Below are 19,858 nucleotides of genomic sequence, written 5' to 3'. Positions count from 1 at the left end.
ATACCTACACTCTGGTGTGTACATGACAAGGTGTTCATAAGATGGCTTACACATGCAGATCTATTTGGAAAGATGGGACATTGGTGTTTAAAAGCATGCCAAATGGTGAATTTCTGATGGTGAAATGCCACCAGAAATATCCCACACCATCCCTGGATTAATGCAGGAGACTACAGCACATGTGGGAGGCTCTATTGGGGACATAGAATGAATGTGTTTACAAAAGAATTCTGGATAACTAGTGGATTATGTAAAGGCTTTACTGTACCTGCAGAACAGAGTTGCCAAGTTTTAATTTGGCAATTTATAGGCAATCCAGCCATTCATTGCACCAGTGGGGCAGAATGAGGGCAAGACCAGTGGTTATGACCAGTGGGCAAGCATCTCATGAAGAACTGTTTCCCAATTCTCTGTCTAATAATTAAGATTATTATACAGCAAATTGGGAAATAAGTCTTCGTGGTTTTTGAAGTATCTATACACAATTTTACAAATGCATTTTTCTCAAATGGAAGGCAGTAAGATATACTCTGTCCATAACAGGTTTCGTTACTTCTTATGGACAGAGCTTTGGAAATACGAACAATCAACTAAAAAACAAAACACTCTATGAGCAGTTGGCATCTCTGCTGCAGACAAGCAAGGATATTATTTATATATACCACCTTAGCTATACACAGCAAAAGGGATGCCCAAATAATCCCCTCCATCTGACTAAACCCTCCAAAAACACCAGTAGCCTTTCTCTGAATACGAAGAGCATTCTGCAAGGAGTGTATCATCCAAATAAGAAATGTATACTTCCATCACTTCTCTCTCTCTTTTTTAATTCTTGAAAAAGTGTAACATTTTGATGAACATTTTAAATATTCATTGACTTCAGTTAAAGACTGTGGGCTTTACAACTTGAATTGGAATAACAGCTTTTTAAAACTTTCCCGTGTGAAGTGTAGGCATAAGAAATGTGATGTCCTGGCAGACAACTTGCTTCCTTGGTTAAAAAACAAAACCAAACAGAACACAATCTCCACCGAGTTGCAATCGCTGGACAGACAGAATCCAGCCACTGTTCTACACTTTTTGTTTTAAAAGAACCAGAAGTCAGCGTGCGGCTATTGCTTCTCGACATAAAAGTTAATGTCCTCTTTATGTCAGTTTCCCTTAGCGCCATTTGCTGCAGTCATTTCCACTTTAAATAGTAAGAGTTTCAATAGGCACTTCAGTGGAATTAAGAAAAATCTACCACTCTTCCACCACCATGCCGGAAAGCTATCCTTCTTTCTGTGTTGTATCGGTAAATTGTAGCTAATAGGCCTGAGGTTGTCTCAGTGTGATTCCAAAGTAATAATAAAAAACAAAATCCACCAAGAAAGGAAACAGATTGTCAAGGATGCTCCTTCCCTTGACAAACAGGTAAACCAAGATTGACGGTATGATAAATATAGGAGCTCACTGGGACAGCTGCTGTCTCTTATAATCAAAGGAATCCTTTCCTATAAAGCTTGTTTATTTTAAAATTTGTTGTAGGTTTACATTTCTTCCCCCCTCCCTGCCCCCAGCTAAGTGACTTTATCCGGATTATAACTTTCTTCTTCTCCAAACATGTCTGCTAAGACTTTAAAACGTGGTCCCCAGTCACTCAAATAGTCATAATCCTGATCTGCCTCGGTTGCAAGCGAATCTATAGAGCTAAGAGACTCAGCCACAGATCCATTTCCTTCATAAGCGTATGTCGCTAGTGAGTCATAAGGGGGTGCTGAGGGATCGCCGTCATTTTCTCTCAGCCTTTGATTTATGAAATCTCTGATATTTGTGTTGTCCTCTGCGGGTGGTCTTGAGCGAGGTAAGCAGAGAGCATCTGGCTTTATATCCCTGCGTATTTTGTTATCCTCAATTGCTTTTGGATTCCTCAGGGCCCCGATGTCGAAAGCCTGAGTGTCCTCTTCGCCACCTCCTTCATCATCGTAATGGATGACGTTGTCTCGGATGTCTTCTTTAGAGGTCATGAGAGTGTCTTTTTTCTTCTGCCGCCTCAGCGCCACGTACAGCACCACGATGACTAAGATAAGAAGAGAATGGTAAATTAAGCGCGGAAGGAGTCCGGCTGTCTTCCAATAAAATACTGCATCACCTTCTAATATCTAGGAACTGTCAGGGGTGACTCACAAATTACTTTTTGATCTCAGGTATAAACAGGACCTGAGTTGAAATGGCAAAATGCAGGCCTGGCATCGTCAACTGCAAATGGCACACATGGATTTTCAGCTTTCCTGACAGCCATGAAAATGGGGAAATATCAGATTTATTTTTTCTGTTTTTAACAGAATGGAAGCCTGGGCATTTATTTTTTAAAGAAGCCACTTTATTTTTTTTTATAAAGCATTGTGATCCTTACATTTGATATTGATTGCACTGAATGCAACCCTAGCTGCAGTTTACAGATTTTGATTATTCTGTATTATGTTTATTTAACAAAATGTATATGCTGTTGGATTGTAAAAAAAACAAAAACAAAACCCTAAAACTACAACCCACACAATTGTAAGTGCTTTGCAACAATGATTATAACAGCTCCACTTAACACACAAACACAGATGTACCCATTCACAGTTGATGGTGCCATGCTAACATTTTGCCACGTAAATCTAATACCTGTGGTTAAGGTTCTCATTGTCATTTCTCTGCCTTTAAACTCCTCAGTGCATTGCAGGGAATTGTCCAAGCTAATGTGGTGTGTGAGCTTGATAACTATTATGTCTTATTCCCCTTTACTAGCCTTTAATTATATCCTTTAATTGTAAAGGAAATAGGCAACCTTGGATACAAAGGCCCTAAAAGCCTGCAATAATTATTTACCATGGGGCAGGTAGGCATATTCTGACTCCCCATTCAGAGCTGATTGGGCTTTTGTTCAAGAAACCAATTTAAGCAGTTTCCTGTGTAAAATGAGGGTTAATAAGATAGCTTTTAGACAGAGGTCTTACTAGATGCAAATTACCTTTGTTACAGAGACTGGTAAAAAAAGGTAGCATTGGAAGCAGCAAAGCAAAGGATTATTCAGATGGACACCTTTAAACATTGCATGAACTGGGTGTAATTACCAAATGAACCTACCGTATTTTTCGCTCCATAGGGCACACCTAGTTTTCAGAGGGGGAAATCAAGGAAAAAAATATGATCCCCCTCCCCAGCTCTGGGAGCAGCAGACAGGCTGCAGGCAGCCTGTGCGCTTCTCCCAGACCTTCTCCCTGCTTTTGCGGGAGGTGGGGGAATTCCCCCACCTCCCGCAAAAGCCCGCAGAAGCCGCACACTCTTTAAAGGGGCTGTGCGGCTTCTGCTGGCTTTTCTAGGAGGTGGGAGAAGGGACTGATGCGGCCAGTCAGTCCCTTCTCCCTCCTGGGGAAAAGCCCGAGAGATGCATGGAGCTTGTGTGCGGCTCTTGACGGCTTTTCCCGCCTGACTCCCCCCTGCATTTGCTCCATAGGATGTGCACACATTTTCCCTTGCTTTTTAGGAGGGAAAAAGTGTGTCCTATAGAGCGAAAAATACGGTAACTGCCTCCCACCTAAGTCTTATTTTCAGGCCATTCAGAATTCAAAATACAGTGGTGCCTCGCAAGACGAAATTAATTCGTTCCGCAAGTTTTTTCTTCTTGCGAGTTTTTCGTCTTGCGAAGCACGGTTTCCCATAGGAATGCATTGAAAATCAATCAATGCGTTCCTATGGAAACCGCCTTCAGACCAGGTCCGGGGACAGTCTGTCCCCCGACCTCTTCTGAAGGCTAGGGGGGGGACAAGGGCTTTTCTTCCCACCGCCAGCCTTCAGAAGGCTGTTCTGAAGGCTGGCGGTGGGGAGAAAAGCCCTTCTCCCCACCTCCCACCCCGCAAGCTCCGGGGACAGGAGGGCTTTCCTCCCGACTGCCAGCATTTTAAAAGCCCCCAGGACAGTGGAGACTTCTCCGCTGTCCCGGGGGCTTTTAAAATGCTGGCGGGCGGCAGCGCAGCGTTCGCTGCCGCCCGCCAGCATTTTCAGATCTCCCCGGGACAGCGGAGAAGTCTCCGCTGTCCCGGGAAGGCAGGCGGGGGCAGCAAAGACTTTTGCCCCCCGCCGGCCCGTCCAGGACCTCTTCTGAAGGCCGGCGGAGATTTCCCTATGGGCTTTCTTCTTGCGAAGCAAGCCCATAGGGAAATTCGTTTTGCGAAGCACCTCCAAAACGGAAAACTCTTTCGTCTTGCGAGTTTTTCGTTTTGCGAGGCATTCGTCTTGCGAGGCACCACTGTAGTGCTGAATACATTACCTCTAGGCTCCATAAGACCTTGATCAGTCTAAGACACCCCAGCATAAGGCTAGCCAGAGATACCATCCTTTTTTTAAGAATTCAGAAAGTCTCAGATCAAGAGGTTCACGTCTCTGAGTCTGAGACAACTGGGCATGTACATCCTAAGATAATACTGCAGAGTATATATCACGTACTCTATCATATATGATATATTGCCTATGCATCCTCATCCTGATATCTTCCAAGTGCTGTTGGACTATCATCTGAAGGGCGCCAGGTTAGGGAAGGCCTTACAAATGATTTTCATGTACAGTGGTGCCTCGCAAGACGAAAGAGTTTTCCGTTTTGGAGGTGCTTCGCAAAACGAATTTCCCTATGGGCTTGCTTCGCAAGAAGAAAGCCCATAGGGAAATCTCCGCCGGCCTTCAGAAGAGGTCCTGGACCTCTTCTGAAGGCTGGCGGGCTGCAAAAGTCTTTGCTCCCCCCCGCCTGCCTTCCCGGGATAGCGGAGAAGCGCAGCGCGTTTCTCCGCTATCCTGACGGCTTTTGAAGGCAGGCGGGGGGGAGCAAAGACATTGGCCCACCGCCGGCCTTCAGAAGAGGTCCTGGACCTCTTCTGAAGGCCGGCGGGGGGCAAAAGTCTTTGCTGCCCCCGCCTGCCTTCCCGGGACAGCGGAGACTTCTCCGCTGTCCCGGGCGATCTGAAAATGCTGGCGGGCGGCAGCGAACGCTGCCCTGCTGCCCGCCAGCATTTTAGAAGCCCCGGGATAGCGGAGACTTCTCCGCTGTCCCGGGGAGATCTGAAAATGCTGGCGGGCGGCAGCGAACGCTGCCCTGCCGCCCGCCAGCATTTTAAAAGCCCCGGGACAGCGGAGAAGTCTCCACTGTCCTGGGGGCTTTTAAAATGCTGGCAGTCGGGAGGAAAGCCCTCCTGTCCCCGGAGCTTGCGGGGTGGGAGGTGGGGAGAAGGGCTTTTCTCCCCACCGCCAGCCTTCAGAACAGCCTTCTGAAGGCTGGTGGTGGGAAGAAAAGCCCTTGTCCCCCCCCCTAGACTTCAGAAGAGGTCGGGGGACAAACTGTCCCCGGACCTGGTCTGAAGGCGGTTTCCATAGGAACGCATTGATTGATTTTCAATGCATTCCTATGGGAAACCGTGCTTCGCAAGACGAAAAACTCGCAAGAAGAAAAAACTTGCGGAACGAATTAATTTCGTCTTGCGAGGCACCACTGTAATTATTGCCAACTTCTATTGCTAATGCTCATGTTTAAGCATACAGTCGTACCTTGGTTGTCAAATGTCTTGGTACTCAGACGTTTCGGCTCCTGAATGCCGCAAACCCGGAAGTAATTGTTCCGGTTTGCGAACTTTTTTTGGAAGCCGAATGTCTGACACGACTTCCGATTGAGTGCAGGAAGCTTCTGTAGCCAATAGGAAGCCGTGCCTTGGTTTTCAAACCGTTTAGGGAGTCGAACGGACTCCCGGAACAGATTAAGTTTGACAACCAAGGGTATGACCCAGCCGAGGGCTAGAGACTGTCACGCTCCATGCCGTCGGCGCTGGGCAGGGCCCTGCTCAAGGAGCGGGTCTCACCAACCAAGCAGCACCGATGGGAGCATGTCCATGGTGAATTTAAACTCCAACATGGTGGGGAGGCCACCCTTTCGCGCCATTCACAGGATCCGAGTTTCAGTACATGGTATCTGATGCAATATGGCTGTGCTCACGAAAACTCCCACCCCTAAAAGCAGCTTACAGGAGCTGCCTTTTGGGAATTTCATAACAACACTGAGGAATAGACTATGTAGTACCAGTGAAACTTCTTTCTGTAAAGGAGTACTAACCTAGAAGTATAACAATGCACAACAGGATTGCAATCAAGGCCCCTGTGCTGAGTCCGACTGGCAGGAAGATTGCCTCGACATTGCACGAGAGGATGGTGCCATCAGAGTCACATCTGCAAACCCGGATTGTCATCGTGTTTGTACTGCTTTGTATGGGGTAGCTGCTGTCTTCTATCACAACTGGAAGGAAATATAACTCTTGCTGCCGGCGGCTGTACCCACTTCTCCTGGCCACAATTCCAGCTGTGTTGTCTGGAGGGGGAAACAAAAGAACACTGCAGATAAGGTTCTTGCTTTCTCCTTGGTGTCATGATTTGAAAAAAATGCAGAACAATGAGAAACTTATGCCTGACATTGCAGCTCATGTGCACTGAAAGCAAGAGTACCCCTTTTCTCCCTCCCTTCCCCTGTAATGTAAACTAATGGAAATGGTGTGAAATCATGTTGTAAGCTTCTTCACTGTCAATAAGGTGGAATGAGGGTGGGGGAAAATTGCAATGGGGTGCCATCGTATCATGCACTCCCTATTTCTAGGCATTGTGGGAGAGAGAGGAGGGGAAATCAATCTACTGCTTCCAATGTCAATCTTGCATGCACCTTCACACTCAGACATGGCCTATTTGAGGTTCCACAATCAGTATAGTTTCTTTGCTTCATCATTATCCAAAGCATCACATTCAAATGAGATGCCAGGTAATGGAATCCTCTCCTCTCTTCCCTGGGCAAATGGTAATTACTGTGACTCTTCTCCTATAAATCTGGCTCAGTTTGACAGCAGGCTTGTCATAGCACACAAAAAGGGTATTTAAAAAACCCCAAAACCACCCTAGGGGTAACTATCTTTGCCACATCTCTTGCTTTTCCTCAGGTCTGCCTGGATGCCCTTCAACGACTGTGATTGCCATTCAGTTCTCCAGTGGGAAGGGAAATGTGGCTTTCTTGCTTTGCCAATTTCTACTGGAGGCACCTTAGAAAGGTAGGAAACCTTCCCTGATGCAGCACCTGCTCAGAAAAGATGATTAAGAAAAGTCCCACCAGAAATCAAACTAGACACTCAATACCATTAGAACATTTGCCAGTAATCTCTGATTAAGGTGAATGCAGGCCTCTGTGAGTGGTGTTTCTCTTGCTTTCCCTGGTAGGGGCTGGGTTATCGCGCCTTTCCCCTGAATCAAAGAAACCCAGTGAGGGAGAAAACTGATGTAAAGATTAAAAGGATTAAGCAGGGAGTGAGATTAGAAACCAATTTGCTGGCAGGTCTGATTGGGATTGCCTGCGGTGCTCTCTCTCCTGCCTTATTATCTCTCCAACACTCGCTAGTTCACAGCATCTCCCACAACATTACATGTCTCTCTATACTGGATGTTTTTTCTTCCCTCTTTGATTTGCTGCTGCAGAAGAATTGAGAGATGAACTGACAGATCCTGTTTCCTTGTAGATAGGCTCAGATCCCAGTGGAGCCATCAGTTGCTGAGTATCTGAAGACAAGTGTTGCTTTTAGGGGAAAGTCTGTGGGTAGATGCTATGACATTATAAGTAGGCCTTGTGCAGTTTGCAGCCCAGTTACGCTACAGCAGCCTTTGCCCTCCAGATGTTTTTGGACTCCAACTCCCATCAGCCTCATCTAGCATTGCGAAAGGTTGGGTGTTGTGGGGAGTCCTAATTCAGCACCACACGGAGGGTCACAGGCTGTCCTGCATGAAAAAGATTTCAGGCTGACTCACACATGCCATGTTATGCATATTGTATAGTTCAGGACCTTTTTTTTTTTAAGACGGAACTCAATTCTGGCACCTTTCAGTTGGGTTCCACCACCTCACAGATGGGTGCCATTGCAAGAGAACGAGGGAGGCGTTTGTGATGAGTTCCCACAACTCTTTTTCTAGAAAAATAGTTCTGATATAGCTTATCATAGCTACCATCTAATTCTTTAGTAAGCACAAAGTTGGTAAGGACTCGGCTAGAATGTATGAGTCCAAATCAGACTGAACGCAGGGGAGACAAGCTCCGTACTTTTCACCACCCTACAGTCTAGCTTTATTCTTCACAGATGTGATATAATCTGAGAGTTGATTGGTGGCACAGTGCACAGTAATTGCCGGATTTCCACCACCATTGAAACCACAAGTGAAATATATGTCTAGCATTTTATATTTATAGCGTCACTAAAGTACATAGTGGGTAACAGCTTTTCCTTATCTCATTCAACCTCACTATTCTGTCTCTCTGATGGATTTGAAGCAGAAACAAACTGGGCAGGGCAGGAAGCTAATGTCTGTGGCCGTTTTGAAGGGTTGGGTCCAGCAGACTCTGGTACTCTATAGCAGGAGTATCCAGCATGGTGTGTTCTAGGTGGTGCTAGACTCCAACTCTCATCATTCCTGGCACTTGGTCATGGTTGCTGGGTCTGATATGAGATGGAATCCAGTGGAATCTGCTCTCTTGTAACCCTGTACAACCTGTGACCCAGCAAGGCACGCACAGCCCACCAGTCATGTATGTTCGTCTATTCAGATGTTTAAGAGATCCAACATCACCAAGGATGTGGCAGGCCCAATGACATTATAAGTAGGCCTTTGTGACTTTTGATTAGAAATGCATAGTTTCAGGGAGAATACAATTAGAGATGTATATCAAAATGCAAATTTTCATGCAGTTGTTTTTTTTTAAATGCAGATAGATACAGAATGAAACATTGTGAAAATGTGTGAAAGGGACAATGGCTGGGGGAAAAAAGATGGATTCATCCATCTGTAAAGGCCAGTATAGTTGGTGAGAATTATTCGGCCAAGAATGTCACAAGATGCACAGGTAAGATATGGACCACATTCCCTTTTGTGTGAAGAAGTGCTGTCATTAATTGTGCACTTTTCTGGTAGGGGCCAGTAATTTTGAGGAAATAAATTACATTAGTTTTAAGGATTAAATGTACCTTAGATTATGAAATCACATAAAGAATCAAAATGAATCTGCAGGACTCAACTATCTTCCTCTGCGTCCACAGTGGCTCTTGATATGTTTAATAAATGTTACACACCCAACTAGAGTCATCCTATGCTAAGACTATGCTACTAAGCATAGTACAGATGGTGCCTATTTCTGAGCAGTTATCCTTCAGTTACTCCAAACCTATTTTTCTCCTCCCCTTTCTCCCTTGCTTTGGAGTCTTTCACCATGATGGTCAAGCTGATGGAACTCCACCACCTTTTTTGTCTAGTAGACCCCCAACACTCCTTTGTCTGTAAAGCACTGTTCTCATCTCCCTTGTGTGATATCTGGAAAACAACTGCATATTGAAGCAGCTCACTGTCTCACATATAAACAGAAGGCTGCAGCCACCAGAATAACTAAACAAAACAATTGTTATCATCATCATCCAAAATAGAAACTTACTTCTGAAATCGTGGACTGTGAAATTTGGCTTTGTAGACACCTCAGGAGAGAGTCGAAAGGAGAATCTTTGTCCAGCAGGTGACAAATCCTTGTCTGCTGCACCGACAATCTGAATGACCTAAAACCACAATGGAACAAAAACTTCAGTACACATTTCTGTGTGAAAGGAAATGTCTTAATTTGATTACCATGTTGTAGTACGTTAAATTGGACATAATGCACCAAACTGAAACACAGGTTTTAGGAAAAAATAAGGGCTTCACTAACATAACTCCCCAAAGAGAGAAACTCAAAATGTAAAGCTTAAAGTTAACATAGGCTGCAGTGTTCAAACCCTCTGTAGCTATTTTCTGAATCAGTTCTGACTTCATTTGACTGTCAGTTGGTTCAGCTGCTGAGGTGTTCTGGAATATTCATGTCCTTATGGTTCAGTGCATCACCAGGCTGGGGTCGACTTGCTGGGCAGCTATGACCAGGGGAGGGACCAATCCAGCTCAGGATCTCACTGGGCCCCTCAGGGCATGGCACCTGACCTCTTAAAAATCATTCCTTCATTGCAGCATTCCTTCCCTTATAGTAGGATTTCCCAGCCCTCCCTCCCTCCCTCAGTTTTAAGAGTCTTCCACTGAGGCATCAGGTGGCCACTGGTTTACATGACTAGGAATGAATTTTTCTCTCAGTCACAGCTGCCCCTTGGTTGAGAGGTTTTCACCTTTTTCCTCAGTGGATGGCAAACTATTGGCATGTGAAAGATATTGTTCTTTCTTGATTGCTTGTACAGTCATACCTTGGTTCTCAAATGCCTTGGTTTTGGCTCCCGAATGCTGCAAACCGGGAAGTAAGTATTCCAGTTTGTGAACGTTTTTCGGAAGCTGAACATCCGACGCGGCTTCCACTTAACTGCAGGAAGCTCCTGCAGCCAATCGGAAGTTGTGCCTTGGTTTTCGAACAGTTTCAGGAGTCAAGCGGACTCCAGGAATGGATTAAGTTTGAGAACCAAGGTACGACTGTATTTTAAATTGTTGTTACCCACCCTGAGGTCATTTATGATAAAGGGTGGGAAAGAAATTGTGCAAACATAAATAGAAGAAAAAGTGCAATTGTTTGCCCTGACAGTAATCTGAGCCGGTCTTTTCCTGTGAGCAGAAGCAATCCCTGAAGGTAAAATAGACAGGGGGCATGATGTTAGCACTGTTAAGGATAATGGTTTAATGTCCTGAAATGAGAATGTTTGCTTATGTTAAATTGCATGGAGTTCTTTAGCAATAGCTCTCTCATGTGATTGGCTGACTGTGAGTCATATGAGAGAGACATTCCATTCTGTTGTGACTGTTACTCAAGTAACTGTCATTTTTAACTGCTTTCTGCTTCTCTCTCCGTGTGTGTGTGTGTGAGAAGAATAGCTGCTGAGAGAAACTTCACAGGATGCTGCTGACGAAGGTGTATGTTAGTGTGATCTGTCTGAAATGAAATGCAGAATAAATCCCTAAATGTTAATAGGGAGAAACCTGTGCTCCCTATAAGGAACGAAGTGAATAAATATGAGATTTTCGATATGTTCTCAGTTTTGAGTCTGGACATTGCAAATCATCCTAGATAGATTTTATCTATCCATCCATCCATGGCAAAGTTTGACTATCCTCCATTCACTTCAACCTCTGCCATCAGCCTTGAGTAAAGGCTAAGCTGCAAGGCCTACAGGCTACCAAGTTAGCACACTCTGCCACATGACACCTATCTCCTTATCCCTGTACTCGGATCAGCTCATATGCGGATGGTTGCAAGCATTCTCCTATAACTGCTGACACTTTGATCATTTCAGACAATTTCAGTAGCACTTCTATGCATTTATTACATGCCACACAGAAGCAAACACTGTGGAAGGGGCTCTTTAAGCAGTTGCCCTGGGCAGTTATTTAAACCAGTTACTATCTACACTGAGGAGATTGAGGAAATTTTTTTTGCTCCATAGGTGTAGTAATTCAAGTAACAGAATTGTTGAGGCTGCAAATCCCATCTCCTCTGGGCAGTAGTGTTGAATGATGGTGGGTTTTTTGTTTTTTTAAAGTGCCCGGAGTCTTGGAACTCTCCATTTGATTCTGCAAGGCTTATAAACAGGACTATATATGGTAGAATATAACAGTGCAGATGTTCTTATGTTTATTACCATTGAGCAGCACCTCAAGAAAATTAGGGTTTGGGAAAACTTAATGACTGGTGGGGGTGGGAATGAGAAGCAGGGTTAGCAGAATTTACACCGGCCGTATATTTTATTTTTCAGTCTGCTAACGTTTTGCTCATCCTGGCAAGGAAATTGCTGTCTTTTATGAGTTTTGTTCCCAGGCAAGGGGAACTTGTGATTATACTGCCTAACTTCAGTGGATCCCTGGGGGCCAGCTATATATGGTGGCTGAATACATCTTTTGGAGAGTCACAGTTAATTTGCAGAACAGTCGATACACTATCTTTTAAGGTGTCCACCGTACAAGAAATGCAGTTATCAAATACAAGCCTGAATGACTATTCAGCCTGCTGTCTATTCAGCCTGCTGTCCATACATTGAAGTCTGCCAGGTGCTGAACATACACCTCTGTTTCTGGCAGTCCCAGGCAGGGAGCTATAAGAGGTGGTTTTTCAAGCCTTTAATAGGCCACAACATAGTTTGTGGTCTGTGCTTGGCTTGGTGGGTCACAGGGTATGTCTGCCTGATCCAATAAATGCAGTTTTAAGACTGTGACTAATGGGATTCACTAAAAACTAGAAAGTTCCTGGTTAAAATAACATCCCAGCCACAAACTTGCTATGTAGCTTTCGGCAGAGAATGTTTCCCCAGCTTTAGCTCCCAATATACAACACGGGGATAGGAGAATACTGGCTCACTTTTCAGGGTTGTTATAAGCATTGCTCAGATAAGTATTATTTTTATTCTGAGTTGTTTTCAATGCAGCCCTCCCTCTTTAGAAATGCATTCAATATATAAGTAAATAAAATACCTCAAATACTCAAAAAGTACAAGACCAATAGTTATCGTTAAGTTGCTTTTGTTGTTGGTTAACTACTGCATTTGATTATAATCATTCCTCATGACTACATCCACAGGTAACATTAAAAAAGGAGAGAGATACCTGTCCTGGCCTTGCATTTTCACACACATAGGACTCATAGGGCACTGCAATTTCAGGAGGAAATTCATTGACATCTAGGACATTTATGATGACGTTGACCTTGCTGGTTAATAGTGGGTTGCCTATTAAGAAAAATAAATAAAAGCAAATTAAGTATGGAATACTAAATCTAAAGCAACATTATATATTCACATAAGGCAGTGAAAGGTGTAATTACAGATATATCTTAACATGGCCTTTCATATTGGTCTGGCAAATTGCTCACTCAAGAGGGGCTGTACCTAACAGTCATATGAAGTTGGGGCAGAGGACAAAGCTATATAATTTAAGCATGCTTTTATAGAAACATTTAGCACTTCCCCTTTATGGGCTAAAACTGGCAGTGCCATAAGTAGGATGTGGGAAAAGAGTTACAATACTTAGTTACAACACAATACAGTGGTACCTCAGGTTAAGTACTTAATTCGTTCTGGAGGTCTGTTCTTAACCTGAAACTGGTCTTAACCTGAAGCACCACTTTAGCTAATGGGGCCTCCTGCTGCCGCCGCCGCCGCTGCCCGATTTCTGTTCTCATACTGAGGTAAAGTTCTTAACCCGAGGTAATAATTCCGGGTCAAGGGAGTCTGACCCAAAGTGTTTGTAACCCGAGGTACCACTGTAGTTACAAATGTGCTCTCTTGCACATATATCCCCATTTCCTTTGCATTAACTCCACATCACCTGGAATCTATAGGTTAAATCCAAACATAGCAGGGCAATCCAAATGCCTCTTATACTGGAGATGAGCCAAGGCATCTTTCTGCCCAGCTCTCACAGCTAAGCCAGCCTCATGCCAGAGTGATACAAGGATTACAGCACTTGAACCTCCCCCTTCTGCCTTTCAAACGTGTGGGTGGGCAGGAGCCAGTGGAAAGGTCCTGAACTAGGGGGCATTCTGAAGGCAAGAAGGAGTAGGGCTGCCATCATGGGATTCACTGGATCCCAAGCTGGCCTCACTGCTGTCATGTGATGGCACTGAGACCTCATCATCCTGCCTCATCTTCTGTCCTCCCTGCTATGGCTGCATTGGTGGTCCTGTCACTCCATAAAGTCCTGTTGGCCAGGGGAAGTTAGGATGCTGCTGCAAATTATCTGAGTTTATGCCCCATGGACTGTCATGGGATAAAGGTATTTGAGAGCAGAAGCCGTAAAGGAGTCTAGAAATGTTGTGAAATGCTGAAAAGCTGCAGAACCGTTTAGCATGCTGAGTCACTGTGACTCATTCTCTGTATAAGTATTCTATCTGCTTGCAGGCAAACTCAGTGTCTGACACAGTGTGTCAGTGTCAGTCAGCTACTGTGTGTGTGGTGGAGCCTGCATCCTGTGAAGCCTGTGCTCAATGGAGACTCTGTGTAACCCTGTGTATGCTCTGAAGCTAGTTTAATCTTCTGTTCACTATGCTGTTATTTGCAAACAAGTTTACTTTAACTCAGTAAAGCTTTTATTCTTTTACTGAAGATGACTCTGCATTATTTATTTACGCTGCGCGTCATAGACATCAATGTGAAAAGTTAGCCATGACTAAGACTGCAATCCTAAACTCAGTTTCCTGTGAGAAAGCCCCATTTTATTCCATGGGACTTACTTCTGTATGGACGCATTTAGGTTTGCAGCCCAAGTTAAATCCCACTGGTTTAACTGGGAGCTATTTATTACTAACAGTTGTAATCCAACCCTATGTGCAACTACATCTACATAGGCCCTAACTAGCCAGCACTTTTCTGGGTCATGGGATTGTGCAGATGACTGGGGTCATCTACGCCTTCCCACAAAGGGAGATGGGCTTCTGCTCAAGACTCCTTCTCCCACCTCATTGTTGAGGATAACGCCTATGTGCTGAGCCTTTGCTCCTCTATACAAATAAATAAATAATAATAATAATAATACAGTGGTACCTCAGGTTACATACGCTTCAGGTTACAGACTCCGCTAACCCAGAAATATTACCTCAGGTTAAGAACTTTGCTTCAGGATGAGAACAGAAATCGTGCTCCAGCGGCGCAGCGGCAGCAGGAGGCCCCATTAGCTAAAGTGGTGCTTCAGGTTAAGAACAGTTTCAGGTAAAGTCCAGACCTCTGGAACGAATTAAGTACTTAACCTGAGGTACCACTGTAATAATAAATCCCTTAGCACAGAAATTTGGCATGCCAGGTGGAAGGCTCAGCTAGATTATGCCTCTTTGACATTCAGCATACTACAGGGTGGAGATTTTGACACAGGTTCACCACCTCCAAGAGAACTAAACCCAGGTCATGACGGAAAAATAAATATAGCTTTGAATGGAAGAACTTGGTAAAAAGAACAAAACAGAATTTCCAACCCTGGAAACTATTTTATAGTTTGCCTTTTTTAGACAGAGTGTTCTGATCTGGTATTATATGGCCCAAAGTCAGCCAGTCAGCCTTGCTAAGAAAAACTAATCATTCATCTGTCACTTCATTTCTCTTACATATTCCCCATCATTGTCTTTATCAGCGTAAGCTGCACAGCATCTATTCTGGTAGCAAAAAGCCAACTTGATCTCTTGAGACTCGACAGAATTTCAAATCACTCCTAGTAAAGATTATTTGCTTTGAGAGAGCAGCGAGATAAGCATCAGCCTTGCATCACCATTGGTTCTAAATAATGCTCCCTCTCAAAGAGCCACAGATGCTTTTCAGGAAACAACTGTCAAGAGTGCTCTGGGGATGAGACAGGCACAGCTGATCCTGTAGACACCTGCTCTTGACCTTCATCTGAGTCTCCACGGAAAGTGGCAAAGTCCAATTTCATTTGTAGTTTCTGAGAGTTGACGGGAGTCCAGATGGCGGGCTTTATTTATAACTACAAATGGGAGGGCAATCTTGACATTTTTCCATATTTGGAGATAAGTGTTCAAACTGACGTAACAGGCCATGATGGGAAATAACGGAGAAACTTAGAAGGTCATTTATTTGATCTTCTTGCTCAGGACAGGATCTGCTGTGCAGGATACAACTACAGCCTTTGCCTAAAGACCTCCATTGAAGGAGGGAGGCCACTCCTCAACTATCAAATGGCTCATACTGTTAGGTAAAGGTCAAGGTGAAGGGACCCCTGACCATTAGGTCCAGTTGCGGATGACTCTGGGGTTGTGGCGCTCATCTCGCTTTATTGGCCGAGGGAGCCGGAGTACAGATTCCGGGTCATATGGCCAGCATGACTAAGCCGCTTCTGGTGAACCAGAGCAGTGCATGGAAAAGCCGTTTACCTGCCCGCCAGAGCGGTACCTATTTATCTACTTACACTTTGACGTGCTAGGTTGGCAGGAGCTGGGACCAAGCAACAGGAGCTCACCCCGTCACGGGGATTCGAACCGCAGACTTTCTGATCGGCAAGTCCTAGGCTCTGTGGTTTAACCCACAGCACCACCCACGTCCCTTCATACTGTTAGGAGGTTTCTCCAAATATTTAGCTGAAATCTCCTTCGCTGACATTTCTACCCACTGGTTTCGGTTCTGGCCTTTGGAGCAAGAGCAAACAGGTATGCTCCATCTTCAATGTGATATTTTCTTCAGATATTTGAAGATCACTATTTATTTTTTAAACACACACAACTTACTCATCAGGTACAACATCAAGATCACGATAAAAGGTCAGAGAGGGGAGGGGGAATCATGTCATTCTGCATTATTGACTATCTGATGAAGAAGAAAGCAGAGCAAGAAGAGAGAACATGAGATATAGTTTTAGGGAGGACTTCCGGGTTGGCGCCATTGTTTAATGGCGGATTCCCTCCGAGCTCCGGAGGGAATCGGCTCCGTAGCGTCTGGGTCTGGCCGCTGCGGCGAAGCGGGGACCCTTAAAATCACAGGCGCGGATGCCTGTGAACACAGAGACTCGGCGGGCACCATTTGCGCCCCCCCAATCCGGGACGGAGCCTTTTTAAAGGCTTCGGAACGGAGGCAGGGTGAGGCGTGGTGCTGAGAGTACTCCCTCGTCTACGGAGTGAAGCTGCAAGCCATTGACAGAGAGCGCCAACTTCTTCTTTTGATCGATTGGACTACAAAACATCAACCCGTGAGTAATACGGAGATTGGAACTTAAAAAAAAAATTTCTATTTTGGATCTGGAACGAGCGGGAAGGGGCTAAAAAGGAAGTCCACCCCCCCTCTTTGTAAACAACTTAAAGCAAAGGACCGAGCAGCTAAGGTCGAGAGAATCTGTTTCTTGCTTGTTAATAAAAGATCTTGATTTCACGGTTTTAACATTATAAGAAGATTTACTGGAGGATAAAAAGAATTTTTTCGGAGCTGAAGTTTCACCCCCCCCTAGACCCGGGAACGTCCTATGAGAAAGCCTGCTGTATTGAAGAGTTTGACAGCTGTCAAGTTAGCTGTCAGTCAGCTAGCTGTCAGCTGGAAAAAGAGAACATTGTTTTTTGCTGTTTCTGCTGGTTTATTTGGTATAACTTGTTGAAAATAAGGAGGGCTGATACAAAATAACTGGACTTTTGGCTTTGAGCTGAAAGGAATATTAAGGAACTAAAATCCCCCTAGAGGGGTAATAGGGACATTACATTACGAAAATGGCTGGAGCTAAAATTCAAGCAGAATTGGACAGAGCATTTGTTCTCCTGGGAAAGTTACAAGAGGAGTACAGTGCTTTGTCTACAGAGGTTTCAGTACTATACTTGACAGTAAACAACAGTCTTGAGCCTGATAAGGATTTGAAACAGGAAGCCCATTCAACTGAACAAATAAATGAAACTGAAAGTGTTGACACGATGGAACAATATGTTGCTTTTGAAGAAAATGAAGGAGGAGCTGGAATTCTGTAGGAGTCAAAGGAGAGTTGCAATATGAGGCCTGACATGATGATAAAAAAGGACAATAAAAATTGGATGTGGAAAGCCCGGTTTGAATGGGAGTCTGAAAAATGGAGAGATCCCCTTTGGAGGAGATCTGAAGACCTGAGGATTACAAATTTGCTGAAGGTGAAAGTTGGAGCTTTGGGGACATATGGATTTGAAAGAAATTTGAAACAAGAGTTGGAGTACCCCATAGGCTTTGCTTTTAAGTGTGGAGGACGGGCTGGAAGCAACATGGATCCTGTTGGGCCGGAGCCTCTCCGAGACTTGGGGTTTAACATTAAGGACTATCAAAGAGACCGGCAGAAAGGAACTGAGAGAGATATAAGGGCCTCGGACGTGAGATCTCCAGGCTAAATAACATAAAGACTGATGGATATTGGTTGGGGACTGGAACCGGGAAAAGGGTGGGTGGAGGTTGGGAATCCAAAGGGTATATAAGTATAATCTGCCTTGTTTTTTTTTATATATATTTTTTGTTAGCTGTATGGAAATTGGGAAAACCGTGGAAGGGAAATTTTGGTCGACTTTAGGAAAAAGGTTTAAGAATATTTAATGAGGTATAAGTATTGATATGTAATTTTGATAAGGTAAAATTGGTTTTTCTTTTCTTTTTTAAACTAAATGAAAATAAGGTTGGTAAAAATAAATTGAGGAAATGGAAAAAAGAAGTAAAGTAAAATAATAGCATGTTGGAATAAATGTTCAAGCTAGGGTGAAGAAATAAGTTAAGGACTTGCTGAATTGACAATTTAAATTGGAATACAAGAAGGGGAGGTGTGAGGAGGTCTGAGAAATAGGGTTAAGGAAAATAAGTATTTGAAACTTTTTGTGTTTTTTCTATTTTTCTGTCAAGTTTTGAATTTTATGTATTTTTGTGTTGTTTTTATTTTGTTTATTTTTTGTTTCTGTTTGTTACATGTTTCTTGAAAATACCAATAAATATTTAATTAAAAAAAAAGAGATATAGTTTTAGGAACAAATGTTCTGGATCACTGGGGTAATTAAAGCAGGACATCCACTGAAGTTCTTGAACTAGCAAGATTTTCATATAATTAAATATGTTTACAGTATTGAGAGGTCCAGTACAAGCTAATTGTAACCAAGTCCCCTTGACTGACTGACCAAGTCATGATGAGGTTCCATTCCACTGCTTTTAGCAACATCTAATTGTTGCTCGGTCCCTGCTCCTGCCAACCTAGCAGTTTGAAAGCACATCAGTGCAAGCAGATAAATAGGTACCGCTCCGGCGGGAAGGTAAACGGTGTTTCCATGGGCTGCTCTGGTTCACCAGAAGTGGCTTAGTCATGCTGGCCACATGACCTGGAAGCTGTACGCCGGCTCTCTCGGCCAATAAAGCGAGATGAGCGCCGCAACCCCAGAGTCGGTCACAACTGGACCTAATGGTCAGGGGTCCCTTTACATTTAATTATGATCGATTGGTTTTGTGAAAGCATGCCCAGAGTGCCCAATCAAGAACTATAAATCCTTTAATGACTCTTAGGAAGTCATTTCATAGAATCATAGAAGTATGGAGTTGGAAGGCTGAAACACTGACACACAGCTGAGACACAAAATTATTACTGCATGAACCACATGAAATAAATATATTTTTTACCTTCCCACCCCCAAATGTGCCAAATGTGACTTTGCATAAAATGAACAAACCATGTAGGAAAGAGAATATTGGATGAGTCTTTTCCTGACATACTTACTAACTTTACTGGCAATTATGGAAAAATTGTACTGTGCAGTGGTCTCTCTGTCCAGCAATTCATTTGTGGCAATAGTTCCTTCCATTTCATCTATAGTAAAGTAGCTGTCCACATCATTCTTCCAGTCTATGAAGTACCTGCAGATGTGTTTTGGGGAGAGAAAGAAAAACAAGAAGGAAATAGCAATGCTTAGCTGTCATAATAGCAGTTCAATTTAGCAACAATCAATAATAGCAACAATCAATTTTGCTACTCTGGTTTCCCTGATTTATAATGAAGAAGCAGTGACTGCTTCAATGCCAAGTCGGAAGGCTAAATAAAGGAATAAAGAAAGATGGACTTGAGAAAAAAGTTAACCGAAAATATACTGTATATATTTGATTGTATTTTGGTTGTTTAAATTTGTGTTTTGGAGTGCATGCCTTCTTCGCTTCCTCACCGCCCACCCCCAAGACCATCAAAGTTTAGAACAAACCTTTTTAATGTATATTTGTTAATGCTCTTCATAAATCCAATTTGAACACTTGTTTTGCTGGCTGTATTCATAGTAACTTAGAAATGTTGTGGAAAAACAATGATCACAGTATAGCAAAGTTGCCATAAAGTGAAAAGAAAGAGTGCAATCTGTAAACGAGTG

The 19,858-nt window shown here is 43.7% G+C and overlaps 1 protein-coding gene across 4 annotated transcripts in view; it reads right to left on the bottom strand.

The window, feature by feature from the left end:
• Nucleotides 1–811: 811 nt before the first annotated feature.
• Nucleotides 812–19,858, bottom strand: part of CDH12 (cadherin 12) — a 671,646-nt gene continuing 652,599 nt past the window's right edge. For all 4 annotated transcript variants that reach the window (XM_053397110.1, XM_053397109.1, XM_053397112.1 and 1 more), the window contains 5 exons: nt 19,222–19,358; nt 12,640–12,761; nt 9,515–9,632; nt 6,122–6,373; nt 812–2,059 (listed from right to left, as the gene is read on the bottom strand). In XM_053397110.1, coding sequence (XP_053253085.1) covers nt 1,560–2,059; nt 6,122–6,373; nt 9,515–9,632; nt 12,640–12,761; nt 19,222–19,358 — 1,129 coding nt within the window. In that variant the 3' untranslated portion in view covers nt 812–1,559. The remainder of the gene's footprint in view (nt 2,060–6,121; nt 6,374–9,514; nt 9,633–12,639; nt 12,762–19,221; nt 19,359–19,858) is intronic.

The sequence above is a fragment of the Podarcis raffonei genome, chromosome 7 (assembly GCF_027172205.1).
Source record: "Podarcis raffonei isolate rPodRaf1 chromosome 7, rPodRaf1.pri, whole genome shotgun sequence".
In the NCBI taxonomy this organism is placed as follows: Eukaryota; Metazoa; Chordata; class Lepidosauria; order Squamata; family Lacertidae; genus Podarcis; species Podarcis raffonei.
The sequence above is the reverse complement of the archived record's forward strand: the minus strand, read 5'-3'. Positions and strand labels throughout refer to the sequence as shown.